Source organism: Rattus rattus, chromosome 17 (assembly GCF_011064425.1).
Source record: "Rattus rattus isolate New Zealand chromosome 17, Rrattus_CSIRO_v1, whole genome shotgun sequence".
In the NCBI taxonomy this organism is placed as follows: Eukaryota; Metazoa; Chordata; class Mammalia; order Rodentia; family Muridae; genus Rattus; species Rattus rattus.
Genome location: NC_046170.1, coordinates 31,520,104 through 31,543,110, shown reverse-complemented (window position 1 = coordinate 31,543,110; position 23,007 = coordinate 31,520,104). Strand labels below are relative to the sequence as shown.

Here is a 23,007-nt window from a genome sequence, read left to right as displayed (position 1 = left end):
TGGATTAGTCACTCCAGAGATGCTTGCATGGGTTTTGTTGGGCATTGCACTGAATCTGTAGGTCAGTTTGGAGAGAATTGATAACTTAACAATCTTCTCTACCAGTCTGTGACAACAGACGGTTTCATGTCTATGTAGGTCTTTTATTTCCAGTTGCTTATTGGTTGCTAGAACATGAGAACACAATACTTTAACATGCTAAAGTAATGCATTCTTCAAAACTGTTAAACCCATAACTTCAGCTCTGGAGGGTTTTGTAGATGCCACAGGATTCTCGAGGTAGACAATGATATCAAAGCTGATTTTTTTTTTTTTTTTTGTGGTACTCCATGTTTCTTTTGCATGACATGCTGTACTTGATACTTCTATGGTGATGTTGAGCAGGAATGATGAGAAGGAGCATTCTTCTCCGCTCCCTGCTCTCAGCTGTAAGGAAGCTCAGAGGGCCTCAGTGGTTTACCATTGATAAGAGGTTAGCTGGTTCCCATTCTCAAATGCCCTTTGTGTGCATACACCTTTTAAACAGTTCAGTGACAACTTACTACTAACTCACACGGTGCTTCAGAGTGTGTGCTTTTGTACTGTCCATTTTACAGATGAAAAGGCTGAGGATCAGAAAGCATAAGCAGATAGCTCCCGGCCACCAGTCTGGATAGTAGCTGAGGGCAGGGTGTGGTGCTACATTCCTGTGATCCCAACACTTGGGAGGTAGAAGCAGGCAGACAGACAGGCTCAGAGATGAATTTGAGGCTAGCTTGGTTTACGTAGTCAATCCCAGACTAGCTAATGGTGTTTAGTGAACATCATTAGCTACACATTTTCTTTCTGTTTGCCTTCTTTCCAAGAGTCTTTCTGTTTGGGTTTGGTCTGTTTGGACAGCCATGTACCCCAGGCTGGCCTCAAACTCACAATGCAGCTAAGACTGGCCTCGAACTTCTGATCTTACCGCCTCTCTCTCCCAAATGCTGACTACAGAAGTGCATTATCACACCTGGGATCTTCACAACAGAATCTGGTGAAAGAGTGGGGGAGAAGGGGAGGAAGGAAGGAAGGGGGAGGAGGGAGACAGACAGATGGACGGACGGATGGACAGACAGAAGAGGTAGCTGAGCTACCTGAGCAGGCATTACTTAGCATCTCTCCATAGTGTTCCTCACAGGTAACTTGCAAAGACCTCTGTACTCTGGGAGGTGAGCTGGACAAGGCCAAGCAGCATGTGCTGTGCCCCAGGGCCCCTTTCACGCTCTCCCTCCTGCTCCATATACACCCTGTGAGCCTGCGAACTGACAGCTTTGTGTCATTCACAGCCATAGCAATGGGTACCGCAGCAACAAGGTGACAGAGGTGTGAAGGAAGAACATTGGCCATAGATGACTGCAGAGGAGAGGCACAAAGAATGTTTATGGGCCGTGCTCCTCTGAACACCGTTCGGTTGTGGAAGGAGGAGCTGAGGGAGAGAGCTAAACCGTGTACAGTAGAAGTGGGAGAGAGAACCTGAGGATCCTTGCCTGCATCAATCACATCATGGAACAAAACTCTTAAATCTAGTTTTTAGTTTAATAAGGCCCATTGATGACATATTGAGAAGATTCTGTTGTGAAGAAGCTGTGAACAGTGTTACTTGGCTCCCAGGTGTGATAATGCACTTCTGTAGTCAGCATTTGGGAGAGAGAGGCGGTAAGATCAGAAGTTCGAGGCCAGTCTTAGCTGCATTGTGAGTTTGAGGCCAGCCTGGGGTACATGGCTGTCCAAACAGACCAAACCCAAACAGAAAGACTCTTGGAAAGAAGGCAAACAGAAAGAAAATGTGTAGCTAGAAACGTGGATTTTATTGTTACAGGGCTTTTTTTTTCTGCCTCATGGTTCTCATCTCTTCATTTGTTCTCTGTGAACCACTTTGTTCATAACTTTGTTGTGAATGCTTCCTTGCTGGCTGGTTTTATGTCAGTTTTACACCAGCCAGAGTCATTTGGGAAGTGGGAACCTCAATTAGAAAATGCCCCCAGCAGGTGGGTCTGTTGGCAAGCTGCACACATTGATGATTGGTGCTTGGTGTGGGTGGTGCTCCTCCTGCACTGGCGCTCCTGGGTGCTATAAGGAAGCAAGCTGAGCAAGCCATGGAAGCAGGACAGGAAAAAGCATCTTTCCATGGCCTCTGCATTGGTTCTTGAACTCAGGTTCCTGCCCTGACTTCCTTCATGGTGGACTATAAGTTGTAAGATGAAATGAGTTCTTTCCTCTTCAAGGTGCTTTTGGTCATGGTGTTTTATCACAGCAATAGAAACCCTAGTTAAGACAGCTTCCAAGATGAGTCAAATATATGCCTGTCAAAACCGACGAAGTCTACTCAAGTTTGGAGAGACGGCTCAGAGTTTAGGAAAGTGAGGTACTCTTGTGGTAGATCCAAGTTTGGTTCCCAACATCCACATGGGATCGCTTCAATCACTTGTACTTCCAGCTCTGTATGTCACAAGTATCTGCCCCCACACATGCCCATAACCCTACCCACACACATAAGCACTTGAGTCTTAAAAAGTCTTTTTAAGAAGTATCATGTGTGTGCTACTGTACCTAGAGCTTTGGGTTTTTGTTGTTGTTTTGTTTTGTTTTTAAGATTTATTTACTTTATGTATGTGAGTACACTGTCACTCTCTTCAGACACACCAAAAGAGGGCATCGGATCCCATTTCAGATGGTTGTGAGTCACCATGTGGTTGCTGGGAGTTGAACTCAGGACCTCTGGAAGAGCAGTCAGTGCTCTTAACCGCTGAGCCCTCTCTCCAGCCTCCATCTAGAGCTTTGTAATGTGCCCAAAGGCCAGCAATGTTGACTTTTGTCAATAAATAATAAGTTTGAAAAATGAATGCGATTCACATTGTCACCTTTCTGATTTGTTATCAGCTGACAGCTTGATATAACTGAAATTTTTACTGTCTTTTTTTTTAGAATTTGTGTGTGTGTGTGTGTGTGTGTGTGTTTCTGTTTCTGTGTGTTTCTCTGTCAGAGTTTGAGTGTGTTCACAGGAGTGTAGGTACCTACATGGGCCAGAGGAGTTGGATTTCTGTGGATCTGAAGTTAAAGGTGTTGGTAACCTGGACAGGTCCTGGGAATTGAACTTGGAACCTCTGAAAGAGCAGTGCAGTCTATGCTCTTAACCCTTGCGCTGCCATCTATCTCTCCAGCCCTCTTTTTTCACTTCTTGATTATGGAATCTATGATATGTGATCTTATGATTCTGTTTTCCTTGAGATGCTTTGTTTCATTTGACACAGGGTCTCTCTACATAGCCCTGGCTGTCCTGGAACTCATTCTGTAGACAAGACTGGCCTCAAACTCATGGAGATCCACTGCCTTTGCGTCTGGAGTACTGGGATTAAAGTCATGGGCTACCACTCTTGGCTAGAAATACTTATCTTAAAAGGGGGACAAAGGTTTTGTTTTGTTTTATTGTAGCTGCTGTTTTAGGATTTTTGTTTTGTTTGAGGCAGGGTCTCATGTAGCCCAGGCTGGCTTCAACCTCACTTGGTAACAAAGTACAAGTTTGAATTTCTGATTCTCTTGCATCCACCTCCAAAGTGCCAAGTTAGGTCACAGCCACACCTGGCTCAAACTTCATTTTGTTTGTTTGTTTGTTTTTTTTTTTTTAGGTTTATTTATTTATTATATTTATATATAAGTACACTGCAACTGTCTTCAGATACACCAGAAGAGGGCATCAGATCCCATTACAGATGGCTGTGACCCACCATGTGGTTGCTGGGAATTGAACTCAGGACCTCTGGAAGAGAAGCCAGTGCTCTTAACCGCTGAGCCATCTCTCCAGCCCTAGACTTCATTTTTTTTTTCTTTTTTTTTTCGGAGCTGGGGACCGAACCTAGGGCCTTGCGCTTGCTAGGCAAGCGTTCTACCACTGAGCTAAATCCCCTACCCCTCCCAGACTTCATTCTTTTTTTTTTTTTTAAAGATTTTATTAATTTATTTTGTATATGAGTCCACTGTAGCTGTCTTCAGACACACCATTACAGGTGGTTGTGAGCCACCATGTGGTTGCTGGGAATTGAACTCAGGACCTCTGGAAGAACAGTCAGTGCTCTTAACTGCTGAGCCATCTCTCCAGCCCCCCCCCAGACTTCATTCTTAATATTTTATGAAACATTTTCATTTCGATCGTCTGACCGACCTGTTCTGTGGTTTCAGGTGGCGAGTACAGTGAAGATGATGTCAATGAATTAGTGAAGGAAGATGAAGTGGATGGTGAAGAGCAGGCCGAGAAAACCAAAGGGCAAAGAAGGAAGGCTCAGGGCATTCCAGCCAGGTGATGCCGTCCTGCAGACCTCACAAGAAGAGACGTCTTTATGACTGAGTGCTCTCATGATCGATGTCTGTCTGCCTTTTTGTTTGTTTTGTTGCTGTTTTTTGAGACAGGATTTCTCTGTGTAGCCCTGGTTGTCCTGGAACTCACAGAGATCCATCTACCTGTGTCTTCCTTCTGAGTGCTGGGATTGAAGGCCTATGCCATCACCACCCAGCCTGCCCGTCTTTCCTTCCTTTGCTCCCTCCCTCCCTCCCTCCCTCCCTCCTTCCCTCTCTCCCTCCCTCCTTCCTTTCTTCCTTAGCATTGTGTATGTACCTGCACTGTAGCACGAGCTGGTCTATGTAGCCTAGGCTAGCCTCCAGCTTCAGCCTCCAGAATCATAGGGGTTTTAGGCATGAACCATTGCTCCTAGCTTTATTGCTAGGGTTTTCAAACCCCTTCCTGTATGAGGGAAATTTTTGTTGATATTCTAAAATTAAAATCTTGGCCTTCAACCATTTTCAAAAAGTTTTAGGTCTTAGTTTAAAAAAAAATCACTAAGTAAAATGTGCATGTGGTTAAAGCAGTCTTGTTGCTATAGGATACCCCCTCTGGTCTTACCCTGGAAAGCTGTTACCTTAGCTGCTGTCACACTCAGTGTGGGTACATATTTCCTGCTCTCTCTGTTTAAAAATAAAAATGGTGGCACACTATGTCATGCTCACGCTCACTCTTGGACAGGTTTCACTATGTTGCTCAGGCTGGGCTACTCCTAAGCCTCTTGTCTGTCTTCTGAGTAAGTGCGATTCCAGGGAGGCCTCACGTGGAGATTCTCACTTAGCCATTGCTTTAAAGGCAGCATGGCAGTCCATTGGATACACCCTGTTCTTTCAGGGACTATAGTGTTACACTTTATGAATAGGCCTGACTTGACTTAATCATCCCCTTATGGAGGAACAATTAGACTGTATAGTCTTTGCTATAGCAAAAGGCTACAGAAAACATTGTTAGAAGATGCCGTTACATTACTGGTACAAAGATTTTTTTTTTTTTAAGATTTATTTATTTTATGTTTGAGTATACTGTAGCTGTCTTCAGACACACCAGAAGAAGGCATCAGATCCCATTACAGATGGTTGTGAGCCACCGTGTGGTTGCTGGGATTTGAACTCAGGACGTCTGGAAGAGCAGTCAGTGCTCTTTTTTTTTTTTTTTTTTTTGGGGTGTGGGAACTGAACTCAGGGCTCTACCACTGAGCTAAATCCCCAACCCTGCAGTCAGTGCTCTTAACTGCTGAGCCATCTCTCCAGCCCGCAAAGTAATTTCTTAACAGGGACTGTCCATGTAGGAGTCCATGAGGGGCTGTTATCTACTGGGAGACCTGAATTTTAACTTTTCCTTAAATATTCCTGCAAGATATAGTTAAACTTTGTAAGTACTACTAGACTCAATGTGTTTTATTATTTAAATAAGAATTTCAGCTCTTCAAATTATAGACTGTGAAGATAGTTAGAAATATGTTTAAAATATAATATTTAAACCTCTGAGAATGGCTAGGGTATTGATTTATTGTTCCTGAGTCTCAAAGAGTAACATGCCAAGAATTTGAAAACACTGAGAAACTTGTGGGTTTGGTTTTTTTGTTTTGTTTTGTTTTTTGACTATATGGTGTAATTCTAAATTGTACCATTGTTGCTGAATAAACATACTTAAAAAAAATTTAGTTAGGGCTACAGAGATGGCTCAGTAGTTAAGAACAGTTACTGCTCTAGCAGAGGACCTGGGTTCAGTTCTCAGCATCTCCATGGTGGCCCACAAGTGCCAGTGACTTTAGTTCCTGGGGATTTGACATCCTCTTTTGACCTCCACAAGTAAATGTGTATATAGTTCACATACATGCATCAGGAACACACGTATGTACATAAATAAATGAGTAATTTTTTTAAATAGTAAGCTTCTTTTAAATAGTTTTTTTTTAAAGATTTATTTATTTAATGTATGTGAGTACACTGTAGCTGTCTTCAGACACACCAGAGAGGGCATCAGATCTCATTACAGATGGTTGTGACTGAGAATTGCACTAAGGACCTCTGGAAGAGCAGAGCCATCTTAACCACCGAGCCATCTCTGACTCTCTGACGAATAAATATTTTTTTTTTTTTTTTTTTCTTTTTTTTCCCCCCCCCCAGAGCTGGGGACCAAACCCAGGGCCTTGCACTTGCTAGGCAAGCTCTACCACTGAGCTAAATCCCCAACCCCCGAATAAATATTTCTAAAAAATTCAATCTCAGTTTGCCTTCTCCATTTCTCTTACTGTGTTACTAGTGATTCCAGATTTAAACTTTGAAGTGTGTAAGGTGATCCGTGGATTGAGGAAAGGAAGTGAGTGACTGTGCATTCTGTCTTGTCTTCCTTTTTCTGGGTGGCTGTTGGCGAGTAGGAAGAGGAAACAAAGCGGCCTCTTGTTAGACGAAGAGGAAGACGGCGAGGAAGACTCTGGAGGTAGCAGTAGGGAAGAAGATGAAGAGGAGCAAGAAGGAGGCCTCGGGTCAGAGAATGCAAGGAAGAAGAAGGAAGATGAATTGTGGGCCAGCTTCCTTAATGATGTAGGACCAAAGTCAAAAGCAGCCCCAAGTCCACAAGTTAAGGTAAGCTTAGGGATTGATGGGATGAACGCCTCCCCAGAAACACCCTCAGTTCCCAGGAACTTCCTAGTGTTAATTTGCAAACTGACTTGAAATTGGCATCTCAAATCAAAAAGCAAACTAGATGCCTTTTGATAGTGACTTCACTAAGGGAAAAACAAAACATTTCTTTTTTTTTTAAGGTTTATTTATTTATTATATTTAAGTACACTATAGCTGTCTTCAGACACACCAGAAGAGGGCATCAGATCCCATTACAGATGGTTGTGAGCCACCATGTGGTTACTGGGATGTGAACGCAGGACCTCTGGAAGAGCAGTCAGTGCTCTTAACCTCTGAGCCATCTCTCCAACCCCGAAAGCATTTTATTCTTAACAGTAGAAAAAAATGGACTGTTTTAATCAGGTAAATTTCCAGCAGACTTTTATAATCTTTTAAAAAAGTTATTTGTTGGGCTAGAGAGATGGCTCAGTGGTTAAGAGCACTGACTGCTCTTCCAGAGGTCCTGAGTTCAGTTCTTAGCATCTAAGTCAGGTAGTTCTCAAAAGCCTGCGACTCTAGCTCCAGGGGATATGATGCCTTCTCTGGCTTCTAAAGGCACCTGTACATGTGGCCTACGCACACACATATGTCTAAATAAAAATTTAGACATATGAGTAAAAATTTTAAAAAATGCACTCGTTATTTTTAATTATGAGTATTTGTGGGTGTGTGCTTGTCAGTACAGGTGTCGGCTTTGGCCAAAGGCATTAGTTTACCCTGGAGCTCAAGTTACAGGCAGTTATGAATTGCCAGATGGATGTGCTAAAAAGTAAGCTCAGGTTCTCAACGAAAACTCTAACTGCTGAACCATCTGTCTATCCAGCCTCTCCAGTGTATATCTGCGTTATATATATATATATATATATATATATATATATTTTTTTTTTTTTTTTGGTTCTTTTTTTTGGAGCTGGGGACCGAACCCAGGGCCTTGCGCTTCTTAGGCAAACGCTCTACCACTGAGCTAAATCCCCAACCCCATTATTTTTTATATATGTATGTTTTTTACTTGTATGTCTATGCACCACATGCATTAATACCTATGATGGCCAGAAGAGGGCATCAGAGTTTTCAGAACTGGAGTTATAGGTGGCTGTGAGCTGCCTTATGGGTCCTGGAAATGTAACCTGTGTCCTCTGGAAGAGCAGTCAGTGCTCTTAACTATACGTCATCTCCAGGTCCTCCAATAGTGTTTAACTGATTGGAGATGAAACATGAGAGAGCAGCCCTAAGCAGCATGTTCAGACAGTTCTTTTAGTCTTACACTTTGGTCAAAGTGATGTCTGTCTGTCTGTCTGTCTTTTTTCCAGGTAGGGTTTCACTGTGTAGCCCCGGCCAGCCTGGAGCTCTATGTAGACCATGCTGGCTTCAAACTCAGAGATCCTTGAGTCTCTGCCTCCTGGGTGCTGGGCTTAAAGGTGTGTGCTATGCAGGCCTGATTCCATTTCTTACTTGTTTTAGGTAGCAGAGGAGACTGAAGAGACTAGTTCAAGTAAACCATTGGTGAAAGCAGATGAACTAGAGAAACCTAAAGAATCAGACAAGGTGAAGATTACCAAGGTGTTTGACTTTGCTGGCGAAGAAGTAAGGTAAGAGGATTTCTGTGGTTGGAAACTAGTGCTTTTACAAGGCGGTGCTATAAGTTCTGCTTCATGTCTGTCCTTAGAGCATTTGGGAATTTGTATTTCTGTTTGTTCATTGCCATGCTCTGTGTGTGCTTTGGGTAAATCCTTTATTTCCTTCCATCGCTGTGAGGTAGCATCGCCGGTGAGATCGCTTAAGTCAGGCAACGGTTGAAAGTCCTAGGAGAGAAGTTTAGCCTCAGTATTATTTGTCCCCTTAGTATTGTTTGAGCTGGCTTATGAGTTTATCTTAGTTTACAAAAGCAGTTTATTTTAGAGGCTTTTGAGTAGTTCAGCCTCCTGGATGCTTTGTTTAGAGGCAGAATCTCACTATGTAGCCCTGGCTATCTCAGAACTCACTGTGTAGACCAGGCTGGCCTCAGATTCACAGAGATCCACCTGCCTCTGCCTCCTGAGTGCTGGGATTAAAGTTGTGTGCCACTAAGACCAGCTTGTTGGTATTTTGTTTGATTAGTTTTTTGGGGGAGTTATGGTGGCTGTTTTAAGTAAGACCCACATGCCTAGAATTTTCAGTCTCTCATTTATTTAAAATTATAATGTAAAAGCTGTAGTTTATAATTTAGAGCAATGAGGTCAGAATTCGAGCAATAATTTTGTAATAATAATTTTTTATTTTCTATGTCAGTAGCAGATTAGACTTGGATGTGGTCTGATAATAGTTTCCTTTGTGTTTATTGCTTTCAAAAGCAACGCCTGTTTGCCTGGATTTGCATCCTTCCCTCTGTGTGGGGTGTAGATTGTAGAACCCCTTGATGATGCTGGAGTCCTCAGATTCCTACATCCCATATATAAAATGTCATGGTGTCAGTATATAATCTATACATAACTTCTTTTGTGCATTAAATATCCGATTTGTAATACTTGGTAATGTCGACCCACGGAAGTGGCACAGTATGTAGGGACTAGTGAGAAGGATGATAATGTGTGCGTGTTCTGTGCAGATGTATTTCCCACTATATGTTTTCTGCCTATATTGGTTGATCCATAGAATATAACCCACTAATACACAGTGTTGCCTGTTTTTGTCCAGTGAAAATACATTTTGAAAAATTGAGGGTTTGTATTTACAGCTTTATAAGTAGTATGGAGCTCAACTTTTTTTTTTTTTAAAGATTTATTCATTTATTATATATAAGTACACTGTAGCTGTCCTCAGACACACCAGAAGAGGGCATCAGATTTCTTTATAGATGGTTGTGAGCCACCATGTGGTTGCTGGGAATTGAACTCAGGACCTCCGGAAGAGCAGTCGGGGCTCTTAACCGCTGAGCCATCTCTCCAGCCCGGAGCTTAACTTTTAAAATGTTTAGACTGGGTCTCACTGTAGCCCAGACTGTTTTGGAATTTACTGTGTATCCCAGAGTGGATGAAGTTGTGATATTCCATCTGCTCAGCCTCCTAAGTGCATAAGCTTCTGCGTACAGCAAAACTTACTTTTAATGATTTTATGTTTGTGAGTCTTTTGCCTGGTGTATGTCTGTGTGCCATGTACATACCTAGTGCCTGAAGATGTCAGAAAAGGGTGTTAGATCCCCTGGAACTGCAGTTACAGAGGGTCCTGAGCCACTATGCAGGTTCTGGGAACAGAACCCAGGACCTCTGGATGAGCAGCCAGAGCCCTTAACTTCCGAGTCATCTCTCCAGTACCAAAGTCACTCATTTGAAAATTTTTCTCAGAAACCTTTTCTTTCGTGAAGTATCCTTAGGACGGTTTTACAGTGAGCACCCTCATGCCAACACTCTTCACGCAGGTTCACCCGTGTTCAGTGTTCTGTTGTCCTTATGTGAGGGGTGTGGGCACTCCTGTCACGGCATGTGGATGAAGGCCAGAGGACAGCTTGTGAAGTTGCTTCTGTCTCCACCACGGGGTCCTTGGGGAGTCAACTCAGTTTGCCCAGCTTAGCAACCTTTATCTACTAAGCCTTCTTGGCAGATCCTGTTGCAAATGACTCACCTTGACAGTTTTATCCTAACTGGACTGATCTCTGGTTTTTAATTGGATATTTTATTTATTTACATTTCAAATGTTATCCCCTTTCTCAGTTTCCCCTCTGCAAATCCCCTATGCCATCCTGCTTGGATGAGGATGCTCCCCCCACCCGCCCACCCACTGTGGCCTCACCGCCCTAGCATTCCTCTACACTGGGACATCAGTCCTTCCCAGGACCAAGGGCCTCTCCTCCCATTGATGCCAGATAAGTCCCTTTCAGCTCCTTCAGTCCTTCCCCTAACTTCTCCATTGAGGTCCCTGTGATCAGTCCAGTGGTTGGCTTCAAGCATCCACATCTGTATTGGTCAGGATCTCTTTTTTTCTTTTTCTTTTTCTTTTTCTTTTTTTTTAAGATTTATTTATTACATATGAGTACACTGTGCTGTCTTCAGACCCACCAGAAGAGGGCATCAGATTTTATTACAGATGGTTGTGAGCCACCATGTGGTTGCTGGGAATTGAACTCAGGACCTCTGGAAGAGCAGTCAGTGCTTTTAACAGCTGAGCCATCTCTCCAGCCCTACTCTTTTTTAATGCAGTGGTCATAATGGCTAAGTATGAATAATGTAATGTGTTCAACCGATGTCCCTATGCTCATTGAAGTTACTGTACCTCTTGTCTTAGATCAGTAACAGGTGGCTTTTTTTTTTTTTCCGGAGCTGAGGACCGAACCCAGGGCCTTGCGCTTGCTATGCAAGCGCTCTACTACTGAGCTAAATCCCCAACCCCCCTCCCCTTTTTTTTAAAGATTGTTTTCACTTTTTTCCCAGTAACAAGTAGTTTTGAAGCCCATATTCTGAGTAGATCTGTGTATGATTCGGTTACAGCCTTTTAGGCCCCAGTTATTCCGTTGATATTCTTTCTAGTTCTTACACAGTCAGGACCCAGTTCAAGATTGAGTAGTGAGTGCATTTGGTGTTTTAAGGGTCCACACCATTTATATTGGAGAATACACAGTTTAGATTACTGCTTGCCTTATATGTTTAGTTTCCAGTTAATCACCTTAGACTAGTAGTTCTCAGCCTTCCTGATGCTGTAACATTAGGAATATAGTTCCTCATGTTGGTATGACCCTAACCTTAAAATTATTTTGTTGCTTCTTCATAACCAATGTTGCTACTGTTATAGACTGTAACATAAATATCTGATAGCAGGATATCTGATGTGTGAGCTTTGTGAAAGGGTTGTTTGATTCCCCTCCCTGCTGGGGTTGTGACCCACAGGTTGAGAACCACTGCACTAAACACTACTGTGATGACAGTACTAGATGTCCCTCAGTAACCCAGTGTTAGTGTTGAGTTAAAGGACATGGGCAGCATCTGTCAGAGCTCCCGTTGTAAGGCACTCTTGGCAGTTAGTCACTTTGAGATCTAGCACATAGTTATTGATGATGTCAATTACTAATGGATTTTGCCTCCAAAAATCAATTGCAGAACATTGACAGTAAACCACCAGTGTTTACAGATCCACCCCGGAGGTGATGATGCATGCCTTCAATCCTAGCATTTTCGAGGCAGAGGCAGCAGATCTCTCTATGTGAGATCCATAGATAGCATGGTATACAGAGTGAGTTTCAGGACAGCTAGGACTATGCAAAAAACAAATAAACAAAACAAACAAAAACCCTGTCTTGATAAACATAAAAACAAAAAACAAGAAAGAAAAAGGAAAGAAGCTAAACTTTTTTTGGACACAGCAGGGCATTTGCACATGAGAAGTTGGAGCAGCTCTGACAGTGTGCACACAACCTGTTGGGGGCTGGAGAGATGACTTCAGCGCTGACTGCTCTTCCAGAGGTCCTGAGTTCAATTCCCAGCAACCACATGGTGGCTCACAACCATCTGTAATGAGATCTGATGCCCTCTTCTGGTGTGTCTGAAGACAGCTACAGTGTGATTATATATAATAAAATAAATAAATATTTTTTTAAAAGCTACAATCAAATGCCTTTAAAAATCATTCAAAGTCCCAGCATAGGAAGTGGGTGACAGAGTTGAATTAGCTAAGAAGCTGTTGGTCATTGATGGCTGCTCAGAGAGGGAGGATCAGTCTTCTTTACGAATGTGGCCCCTGAGAGACTATCCATGTTCTAGGTTCCCTACACCCAGGCTTATGTTAGCAGCACTGAATGGGATCAGTGGGTTTTAAGAAAAGAAAAAAAAAAAAAGATAAATACACAAAGAAGTAGGAAATGGATATGGTACAATGGTGGTGAGGGAGAGATCAGAAGAGAGGGAATAGGGAGGAACTTAGTCAAAGCGTATTAAGTGCCTGATTAAATTCTCAAACAATAAAAATATAGAGAGTGAATTAACATACCTCAGAAAATACAAGTTAAAAAACAAGACATTTCAAGGCAGAGTTGAGAGCTGGCCAAGTCTGTAGAGCAAGTTCCATTTAGGACAACATGTTGAGACTGTCGCAAAGCCTGTGTGGGCTGGGATCACTTCCCACATGTAAGGTAGAGCATCTGCAGGACAGTCTTCATAAAGAACAAAGTAGCTAATTACTGTTGCTCTGAGAAGTCAGCAAGTTTCTGATAAAATTATGAACTTCATAAACTTGTTTATAAATATTATCATTTAATATGTCCCTGATTTTTTTTTTCTTTTTTGAGCCAGAATCTAATGTAGCCCAGGCTGACATTGAACTGACTCTCTTGCCTGTTGCTTCCCAAGTGTACAGATTACACTCATGTGATACTACTCTTGACTTTTTTGATTGTTTTTTTGAGATAGGGTTTGTTTGTAGCCCTGGCTGTCCTGGAATCACTTGGTAGACCAGGCTGGCTTCAAACTCAGAGATCCACCTGCCTCTGCCTCCTGAGTGCTGGGATCAAAGGCTTGCCCTCTCACTGTCCACGTTTGTAAATAATGAAGAGTACTCAGGGAGCCTGCATGTGTACAGTTTGTCAGAAGAGGGCAGCACTGTCTGTCAAATAAAACAGGACACACTCAGCACATGGATTTATTTATAGTTCTCAGTAAAACACGTTAATTTAAAAACAATTATATATTATTGGGATATATATAACAGAACGAGTGAGTGTCTTCTCAAACTCCTTCTCCCAAAAGAATACAAAAGAAAGCTGGAGAGATGGCTCAGCAGTTAAGAGCACTGACTGCTCTTCCAGAGGTCCTGAGTTCAAATCCCAGCAACCACATGGTGGCTCACAACCATCTGTAATGGGATCTGATGCCCTCTTCTGGTGTGTCTGAAGACAGCTACAGTGTACTCACATACATAAAATAAATAAATAAATCTTAAAAAAGACTTTTTTTTTTTTTTTTTTTTTTTTGAGAAAGGATTTTTCAGGTTGGCCTCGAACTCTGATTCTTCTCCCTCTGTTTCCCAAGCCCCAGAATTAAAGGTGTGTGCCACCACTCCCCGGCTATTGGAAAGACTTTTTAAAGAGCACATATTTAAGATACTGTAAGGAGCTTTCTTGAATGAGCTTAGGAGATTTGAACTTTGACTTCCAAGGCACAACTTGGTGTTTGTCTTTGAGATATCTTTTTTAATTTCTTGACATCATTGTTTCTCTCCTTTTTTGTCTTTGTCTCAAGAGCATCCCTGCATCTTTAAGAAATGTGAAAGAGCTAGTGGGAGAAATGTCTCAGTGAAAGCATGAAGTAGTGTTGGCATGAGATTAGTCTTTTTAGTTTCTCTAACTTGGTCGTAATGGCAGAATTTAGGATTTGGCTGTTCTGTTTGTCTTTCCTCGGTGAGCACTGTGTACTTTCTTGAAGCCTTGGGAAAGGGAGGTGATTGCCGTTCTTACCCTTTCCTATGGCAGAGCCAGCTGACCCTGTGAGCTCAGACTTTCCAAAATGATTCACCTTTTGGAAAATTCCAGTCATGGAAAAGTTCCATCCAAGTAAAGACCTTCCAGGAAGTTGAGTGAGTGAAAATGAAGTTAAAATGGAATTTCTGTTGAAAAGCAGGTGAATTAATTATTGTTGCTAATAGACCCTTTCCTATCAGGAGTCCCTCATGCATGAGATGATTATAAGCTAACCATTCCCCTACTTAAAAGTACTATGATAGCTAAATCCTTCACTGCTTCCTAAAAGGGAGCTTACTCTCTGGCACCTGGGGCCCTGAGCACAGGAGAGGGCCAGCTTGGAGTTTACTGCGAGACGTGTCTTGGGAGACAAAATGGCAGGAAGTGGAGTTGCTCTAGGGATGCTACCAGCAGAGAGCAGTCTGATGTTACTTTGTGTCAGCGATTAGGTTCCTTCAGAAGTACCTCAGGCTACATAGTGTTTCCGGTGGGGGCTGTAGACATTGGCAGGGAGGTTAAGAAGGATATTCCCATGGGTTAGATTTCCCCACCCTCCACTGTGACTTGTTTCTTGTCTTGTCATTGCTTTTGTGGTTGACTGTGTTGCTGGACTATGAGTTTTTTTTTTGTTGTTCTTTTTTTTTTTTTCGGAGCTGGGGACCGAACCCAGGGCCTTGTGCTTCCTAGGCAAGTGCTCTACCACTGAGCTAAATCCCCAACCCCCAGACTATGAGTTTTTAATGGCAGAAGTCATATCATGTTTCTTTACGTGTCCTGTTGCATCTGTTGCATGCTTTCCAGAACATGTTTACCGAAGTGTGTACTGGGGTCTTGTCAGGCCTGCTACAAGACAAGAACAACAAAGCCCAACATAAGGTCATGATTGCTGCTTTCTTCTCTTTGCTGCTTAGACCACTCGTTCTTCGTTTCCTAGCATTCTTGAAGTCAGCTGTGATTTGATCCTTTAAAGTGCCGTGTCAAAGTATTGTGTGGCTCTTTGCTCAACCTCACCCTTCAATTCTAGATTCTTTTTGTTGTATTTTTCCCTTTTTCTGAAGTGTGTATTATTTGAATTCAGACTAGACTGCACTATAGTTGGGCAGCAGCTGTGTGCCTCAGTAGCGTAACAGTAAACTATTTCTTTTTTTTTTTTTTTTTTTTTTCTTTTTTTCGGGGCTGGGGATTGAACCCAGGACCTTGCGCTTCCTAGGCAAGTGCTCTACCACTGAGCCAAATCCCCAACCCCAGTAAACTATTTCTTACTACGAACGTTATGGGTTGGTTAGCTCTTTGCCTTGTCTCTCAGCCCTTGGCAAATACAGCCTTTAAGGACGGCTTTGCATTAATTCTTTAATTTCAGGATGGGGCTTTATTCTTCATGCCTGTCCTTCTGTTTTCTCTAAGTGTATTGGGTCCCTCTGGATCAGCAGTGCTGGGATAGAGCCTGTGTTTTGATGTAAGAGAGGCTTTGTTCCTAATGCAGACTTTGAGCTGGTTGTGGCTGCGCCTCTCTTCCACCTTTGATCATTAAATTTAATTAGCCTTTCTAGGGTTCTGTAAAACAAATCAGCTTTCTTGTTGTCATCCATTCCACATGGCAACAAGCTCCGGAGATCAGAGGAAACCAGAGCCAGCTAGTACTTCAGACTGGCTGCTCCCTTTTGAGTCAGAATCTCACTTAGCTGAGGCTGGCCTTGAACTCCTGCGCTCTTGCTCACTGTCCTATGTGGAGATGTCGCAGGCATGTACCACCATGCCCGGCTGGTGTGTTACTTTCTGAAAGTTAGATGGACGTCTTTCTCTGTTGTCCCTCCGCTTACTGCTGTTGTGGAGTTGGTCACATTTATCTGTCACTCTTGTGGGACTTTGACAGGATGTGGACAGTAAAGTATGTGCTGCTTCTTCATTAATCTCACCAGTCTTCTGTAGATCTGTACAAGACAAGGAAACCCAAAGGTTCTATTTTCAGTATAGTATTTTGAGTTCTGCCTTAAGCCCAAGATTTTGATGTAGGTTTAATTTGGGTATTGATTGGCAATATAACAGATGACCTAAAGTTTGCATGAAGCAGCTGGCTGTCCCGTTGCAGTTTCTCAGAGTTGCCGAGGCCACTGGGTCCCCACAGGCAGTTGCTCAGCCTCGCTTGTTCCCTTGAACCAGTGTTGGGACCACTTTCAAGACCACTTACTTCCTCTCCTGATGCTCTTACAAGGACTCAGATACCTTCACACTAGGGATGATTGCCCAGCCGTCTGTCTGTGTCTTTCCGTGTGATCTGTGCTGTAGAGTGGATGGAGTTCTAAAGATACATTCCCAGAGCAGAAAAGCTTCAGGAGGCCTTGCACAGGACTCCCTTAGGTGACACAGTCATAAAACCCCATTCAGTTTGCAGGGGTTTGCTTAAGGTTCGGGAGGAGCATATGGATAGGAAATGTGTGACGACCAGTTTGGAAAATACCATCTGTTGACAGAATTTTGACTAGCATTGCTGTGTAGACTCTGGATCGTTGAATAAGCCGAGTAGCTGCTTAGATTTCAGTTTTAATCCTTAGGGACAGACGTAATGAGCTTCCTGTCAGGGTGACAGTGCTGTAGAGCAGACCTGCCAGTATCAGCTGCAGGCAGCAGCAGTGTGTGAGCCTTGGAGTGGTGCCGTGTGTCCCTGCCTTAGCTGGAATTTGTCCTGTGTCATCGTGGCTCCTCGCTTAGCTTTGTGCTGCTTACACAATGTTAATTCAGTGTTAAATACAGCAGAGAGTGACTATTCATTAGAAAAATTATCCTAGAAGGTGGTAGAGACTAGTACATCCTCATAGATGGGTTTAGTTTATCATTTTTGGCTAATCTTTGGTTGAATATTTATAATACACTGATGTAGTTTTGGATCTGCCCACTGGTACATTGGAATTTAAGCAAAATTCCTTAAATGTTTGTGTTGCTCTGGCATGTCAAAACAGGGGTTGCATGTTTCTCTGCTCTTTACCTGAAATATGAGGCGCCTTAGTGTCTTTATTTCATCCTTTAGAACTTTTTTTTTCTTTCTTTTCTTTTTTTCAGAGCTGGGGACCGAACCCAGGGCCTTGCGCTTGCTAGGCAAGCGCTCTACCACTGAGCTAAATCCCCAACCCCCCTTTAGAACTTTTTATCTGATTGTGTCACATTCTGCCACTCCCTAGGTAGCTCTAATTTGCCCAGTTTAAAGAAATTGCATTTTGTTTTGGGGTTTTAGGAATAGAGTGAGTAGGAGCCTTCTGTGGGATATTCCCATTTGTTTGCTTTTCTTCTTGCAATGACTGCAGTGCTTTTGTCTCTGTGTCCCATCCCCATCTCACTGTTGATTGGCCCTCTGAGTTGGTGCTGATCTGGTAAGTGAGGGAGAGTGCAGGCAGGGTCTCTGTAGATCTGAGTTAGTAACCAAGTGAGCTGAGCCTCGGTGGAAGCTGGAGTCTTCACACTGGCAGATAGAATGGGAGACTTGAAGGGGACCGTTGAACTATATTGTTGTTTTGTTTGTTAGTGTCAGTCTGAGAAATGCCTATTTATAGATCTGTTAGAGTGAACTTATTCATAAGACTCAGTGGCCAGAATTTATTGAAAATTCAGTGGCATGTTCTTGGTTTTCATTTATTTCCTTTGCTATAATTTTTGCTTCTTTTTTTTTTTTTTTTCCTTTTTTTCTTTTTTTCGGAGCTGGGGACCGAACCCAGGCCCTTGCGTTTGTTAGGCAAGGGCTTTCCCCCTGGGCTAAATCCCCACCCCCCAATTTTTTGCTTCTTTTTAAACATTTTATTCCTTTTTAATTTTATGTACATTGGTGTTGCTTGCATGTACGTCTGTGTAAGGGTGGATCCTCTGGAGCTGGCGTTACAGACAGTGGTGAGCAGCCGTGTGGGCCCTGGGAATTGATCCTGGGTCCTCTAGAAGAACAATCAGTGCTCTTAACTGCTAAGCTATCTCTCTAGCTCCCTAATTTTTGCTTCCTATCCCACTTGTAAGTTTGTTTTCTCTTTCCTTGAAATAGGGTGACTAAGGAAGTAGATGCCACATCTAAGGAAGCCAAGTCTTTCCTCAAGCAAACAGAGAAAGAAAAACCACATGCTCTTGTCACTTCAGCGGCGACACCACCCCCTGCTGGGTCAGGGTGAGTATTTGTCTCAGTTCCAGGTGTAGTTGGCACACTGGGAAACTCTTCTCTGTGTGAGGACCTGTTTCTAACTGCAGCTGTCTCCACTCCATTATGACATAAGGAATGAAACTCTGCCTTGTCAGAAGTCTACCCAGATGGCGTTTGCTAGAAAAATTAGCATGAATTGCTTATTTAATAATCCCAACCTGAGGGGTTGGGGATTTAGCTCAGTGGTAGAGCGCTTGCCTAGGGAAGCGCAAGGCCCTGTTGGTCCCCAGCTCCAAAAAAAAAAAAAAAAAATCCCAACCTGAAAGAAGTTAACCACCAAGATGAACGTGTAAATTGCATACCTAAAATTATTATTTTTGCATGACAATATTAGCAGTTCATCAGAATGTTTAATAAATTTTGAATAGAGTTCTTAGTTCCAGACCCCTGATGGCAAAGGAACATCAGAGGGTCAGGTAGGACGGGGATCTATATCTGTAGTCTAACTACTTGAGACTGAGATAGGTAGATCACGTGAGCCAAGGAGTTCCGAGCTAGCCTAGGCATCAGAGTAAACTCCCTGTCTCAAAGAAAACAGTCAAAAATTATTTTTTTTTTAAAAAAAGAAACTTTGTTTACTTCTTTTGATCTTTCCATACTATATTTTTAGACGGTTAGAATTCCTTTTCTTTGAGAAAACAAAAGTTCCCGCCTTAACATATGTAAAAAGTAAAAAGGAGATGCCCAAGGCTGCAGGCTGTAAGGAGATGGCCATAGACGTCATCACAGGGCATCTCTGACCAGCCAGCGGAGACAGGGTAGGCCAGGCTCCTAAGCTGACTTCTGTGACCTTTTAGATGGGGACTGTCACCTCATTAAACATAGACACCTTTGGTGTGAACAGGAAAGTTGGTGTTTGTTTGTTTGTTTTTCTTGTTTTTAAGACAAGGCATGACTTTGCCCGGAGCTAACTGTGTAGAGCAGGCTGGTATCAAATTTACCAAAATCTACCTTTCTCCTGAGTGTTGGGATTAAAGGTGTGTGTCATCTTGTCTGACAAACAGGAAAGTTTTATTTTACATTTTTTTCTCCCATTAAAAATCTACAAGCGGGGTTGGGGATTTAGCTCAGTGGTAGACAGCGCAAGGCCCTGGGTTCGGTCCCCAGCTCCAAAAAAAAGAAAAAAGAAAAAAAAAAAATTCACAAGCTTTTCCTATTAAACTTTGTAGGTAAATTTTCATCTCTTTAGCCTGACTTTGAATAGTGGTGTTAAAGTGGTGTGCGTTGTGAGGATACACTCAGTAGCAGAATACAAGACAAAGGTTTATTTATGTGAGAAGTGACTCCAGGGAGACCCAGGAAGTAGGTGAAAGGAAGAGGCCTCTCAGATACTGCCAGCTGCCTTTTCTGTTACTTATCAGTGTATTGATTGTCCTGAAGACTCTTTCTAGGTGCATCTGGGCTGATTCAGCAAAGGACAGTCTCTTTAAATGGACTGGGAGGGATTCCTCCCAAACCCGAGCTGTAGAGCCCTGGCAGACAAGGGTCAACATGGAGACTCCTGAGAAAAGGTCTGAGAAGAGTCTGACTATAGTAAGGGGGGAGTTGTCCTCAGGCTGTGCACAGAAGAGCTCCTGGGGTAAGGGCAGCTGGAAACGGTGCTATTACTGGCAGCCATTCTAGTAAACTACTTTCCAGTAGATGAATGACCTACTGACTCCCTGACAAAAGGTCAAATGAAATCTCTGCTAATCAACTTCTGTGAAAGCTATAACGGAATATACCAGAGTATAGGATATCTAAGTATCTGAGTGAAAGTGCATGAACGTGGGACATTTAAAATCTCAAATAGGGGGTTGGGGATTTAGCTCAGTGGTAGAGCGCTTGCCTACCCTGGGTTTGGTCCCCAGCTCCGAAAAAAAAGAAAAAAGAAAAAAAAAAAATCTCAAATGGCCCTTCAAGGTGTATCTGCTTGTTTTTTAAACCCGTGTCTCAGAAAACTGCTTGGAATGCCAAAAGAAATCATCTGCTTTGGGGTTTGAAAGTAGACTCATTTTATCATTGAAAACATGAGAATCTGCAACAGTTCCATATGAATGGAAGGTCCTTCAAGGGAAGAGTTTGCAGGAGTCATCCAATATATAAAGGAGAAGTATACAGTAAAATGTTTTCCTGCCCCCCACCCCCACCCCCACTTTGGGAATTGCTTTCGTTTATAGAAACGTGTGTTTTCGTTTTCTCTAAACAGATTTAAGCAATACAGGAAAACCAGTGCAGCAGAGTAAAACATCCTGTCCCACATCCTTCAGTAACAAATAAGGACAGATACAGAGAGCCAGTGTTTGGATCTGAAAATGCATTTCCTCCACATGTTTAAAATAGCATGTGCTTAGGCTATAAAAAGCCAGAGTTAGTGTGTCAGGAATGGAGCAAACCCTCTTTTAATTAGAGGACAGTATCAGGCTGTTACATTTGGTAGTGCTTACACAGTGCTTACCAAGTGTGTCTAAATCCCATGGCTTCATCATCCAAGCCTCTTGATCTCCCTTTTCCTCTGCACACTGAATTCTTGCATCGAGCTTCTAACAGCTGGAAGCTGGCTGGGCTTCGACCCCACACTGCTCTCTTCTTCCAGTCTGACTTGATTACCCCTAGTCTCATCAGAACTCAGTCCTGGCTGTAAGCACTGAGTTGTTTTTCCCATGTGCTTTTGTCTTGCCTTTTGGACATAGGAAAAAAGGCTTTGTTGTTGAACCTCAGACAACCTCCTGGTGGTATCAGGTTAGGCATATTTGTCCCAAAGACAGAAAAGATTTGTGCTAGAGCCATATGAAAATTATGTCTCAAATTGATGATCTGGGCAATAGACTGTCATCCTAGTACCTAGAGGTGAAGCAGTAGGATCTGGGAGCTCAAGGCCAGCCTTGACTGCATGGTGAGTCTGTGGTCCTTCTGGACTACGTGAGATGTTTTCCCCTGAAAACCAACAGTAAATAATACTGGTCCAGTGGTCTGTCAGTTGTCGGTGTCTCTGACTGTCCCAGGAACCTCACATTTGTGGATGGTTTTCTGTCTAAACAGCTAATGTGATTTTTCCCAGAGTCCTGAGAAGTTGGTAATTATGAACTTGGCTCATTTTTAGTTTTTAAGTGAGCACAATCATTGAGTTTTGATAGAGTAGTGAGCATTCCTCTCAGAGTGTTAGAAATCAGACGTAGCCACAGTACTGGAGGAACTGGTTCTGGAATCTGACTGTCTCAGTTGACTTCTTTTCCTTTGCTGTTTGGTTGTGTTCATATTTTTCTCCTATGATGTGTTTACAGTCGAATGTATATTAAAAGCCTGCACACACTCCAGAGCTGAGTCCTTTGAGTGGTTCAGTTCAAGAAGTAAGGCTTCCAGCAGGGTCCTAATAGAACTGTCTAGGATGTCATGGGTAAAAGTTTATTGGTAGTTATTAATAATAGAGGAAAATAGATATTTTAGCAAACAGACCTCTGATTATATGAGAGATCGGAAAGTAATTTTTTGTAAGAAAACAAACAATGCATTGTTTGTTTAGAAATGTGTAATTGGGGGCTGGAGAGATGGCTCAGCAGTTAAGAGCACTGACTGCTCTTCCAGAGGTCCTGAGTACAATTCCCAGCAACCACATGGTGGCTCACAACCATCTGAAATGAGATCTGATACCCTCTTCTGGTGTGTCTGAAGACAGCTACTATGTATTCATATACATGAAATAAATAAATCTTTTTTAAAAAAAGAAATGTATATTTGGAATGGTTGTTTGTTTGTTTATATTGCAGAGTCTTACTATATAGGTAGGCTGACCTCAAGCCTGTGATCCTCTTGCCTCAACCTTTGAGTGCTGGGGTTACAGGTGTGCATCACCAAACCTGGCCTCAAAACAACATACAGCTTCCATGAGTCTAAATGTGACACTATGTAATTTATCAGTTTGAATTTTATCATTTATTAGTTTCTCGCATACTCATGGGATATATTCACAGTAATGGGCAGCTACAACACTAGACCTGTTACCAGCTACTCTCTGTCTTCACCCTCAGTCTACTCATGGACTTTCTGGGTCCAGGTTTGTTTATTTAGGCATTTCACGAGTGGAATCCCAATATTTTTCCTTTTTAAAAGATGTATTTACATTATATATATATATATATGTAGAGAGAGAGAGAGAGAGATCTATATATCTATATCTATGTCTATGTCTATGTATGTATGTATGAGAGTTTGCCAGCATGTGTGTCTGCACGTGTGCATGCGTCTGTGGGAACTGGAGTTATAGGTAGTGATGAGTTGTCCTGTGGGTACTCAGAACAGAACCTGGGTCTTCTGTAAGAGCAGCAAGTCAGGCTGGGTGGTGGTGGTGGTGTACCACTGTAATCCCAGCATTTAGGAGGCAAAGGCAGGTACTCTCTGTGAGTTCGAGGCCAGCCTGGTCTGCAGAGCGAGTTCCGGGACAGCCAGGGAGACACAG

The 23,007-nt window shown here is 42.7% G+C and overlaps 1 protein-coding gene across 1 annotated transcript in view; it reads left to right on the top strand.

The window, feature by feature from the left end:
• The window catches only part of Cfdp1 (craniofacial development protein 1), an 88,751-nt gene that overhangs the window by 5,193 nt on the left and 60,551 nt on the right, over positions 1 to 23,007 (top strand). Inside the window, exons 2-5 of the mRNA XM_032888213.1 lie at positions 4,198 to 4,315; positions 6,735 to 6,942; positions 8,443 to 8,570; positions 18,420 to 18,539. Of these exons, the coding sequence (XP_032744104.1) occupies positions 4,198 to 4,315; positions 6,735 to 6,942; positions 8,443 to 8,570; positions 18,420 to 18,539 (574 nt within the window). The remainder of the gene's footprint in view (positions 1 to 4,197; positions 4,316 to 6,734; positions 6,943 to 8,442; positions 8,571 to 18,419; positions 18,540 to 23,007) is intronic.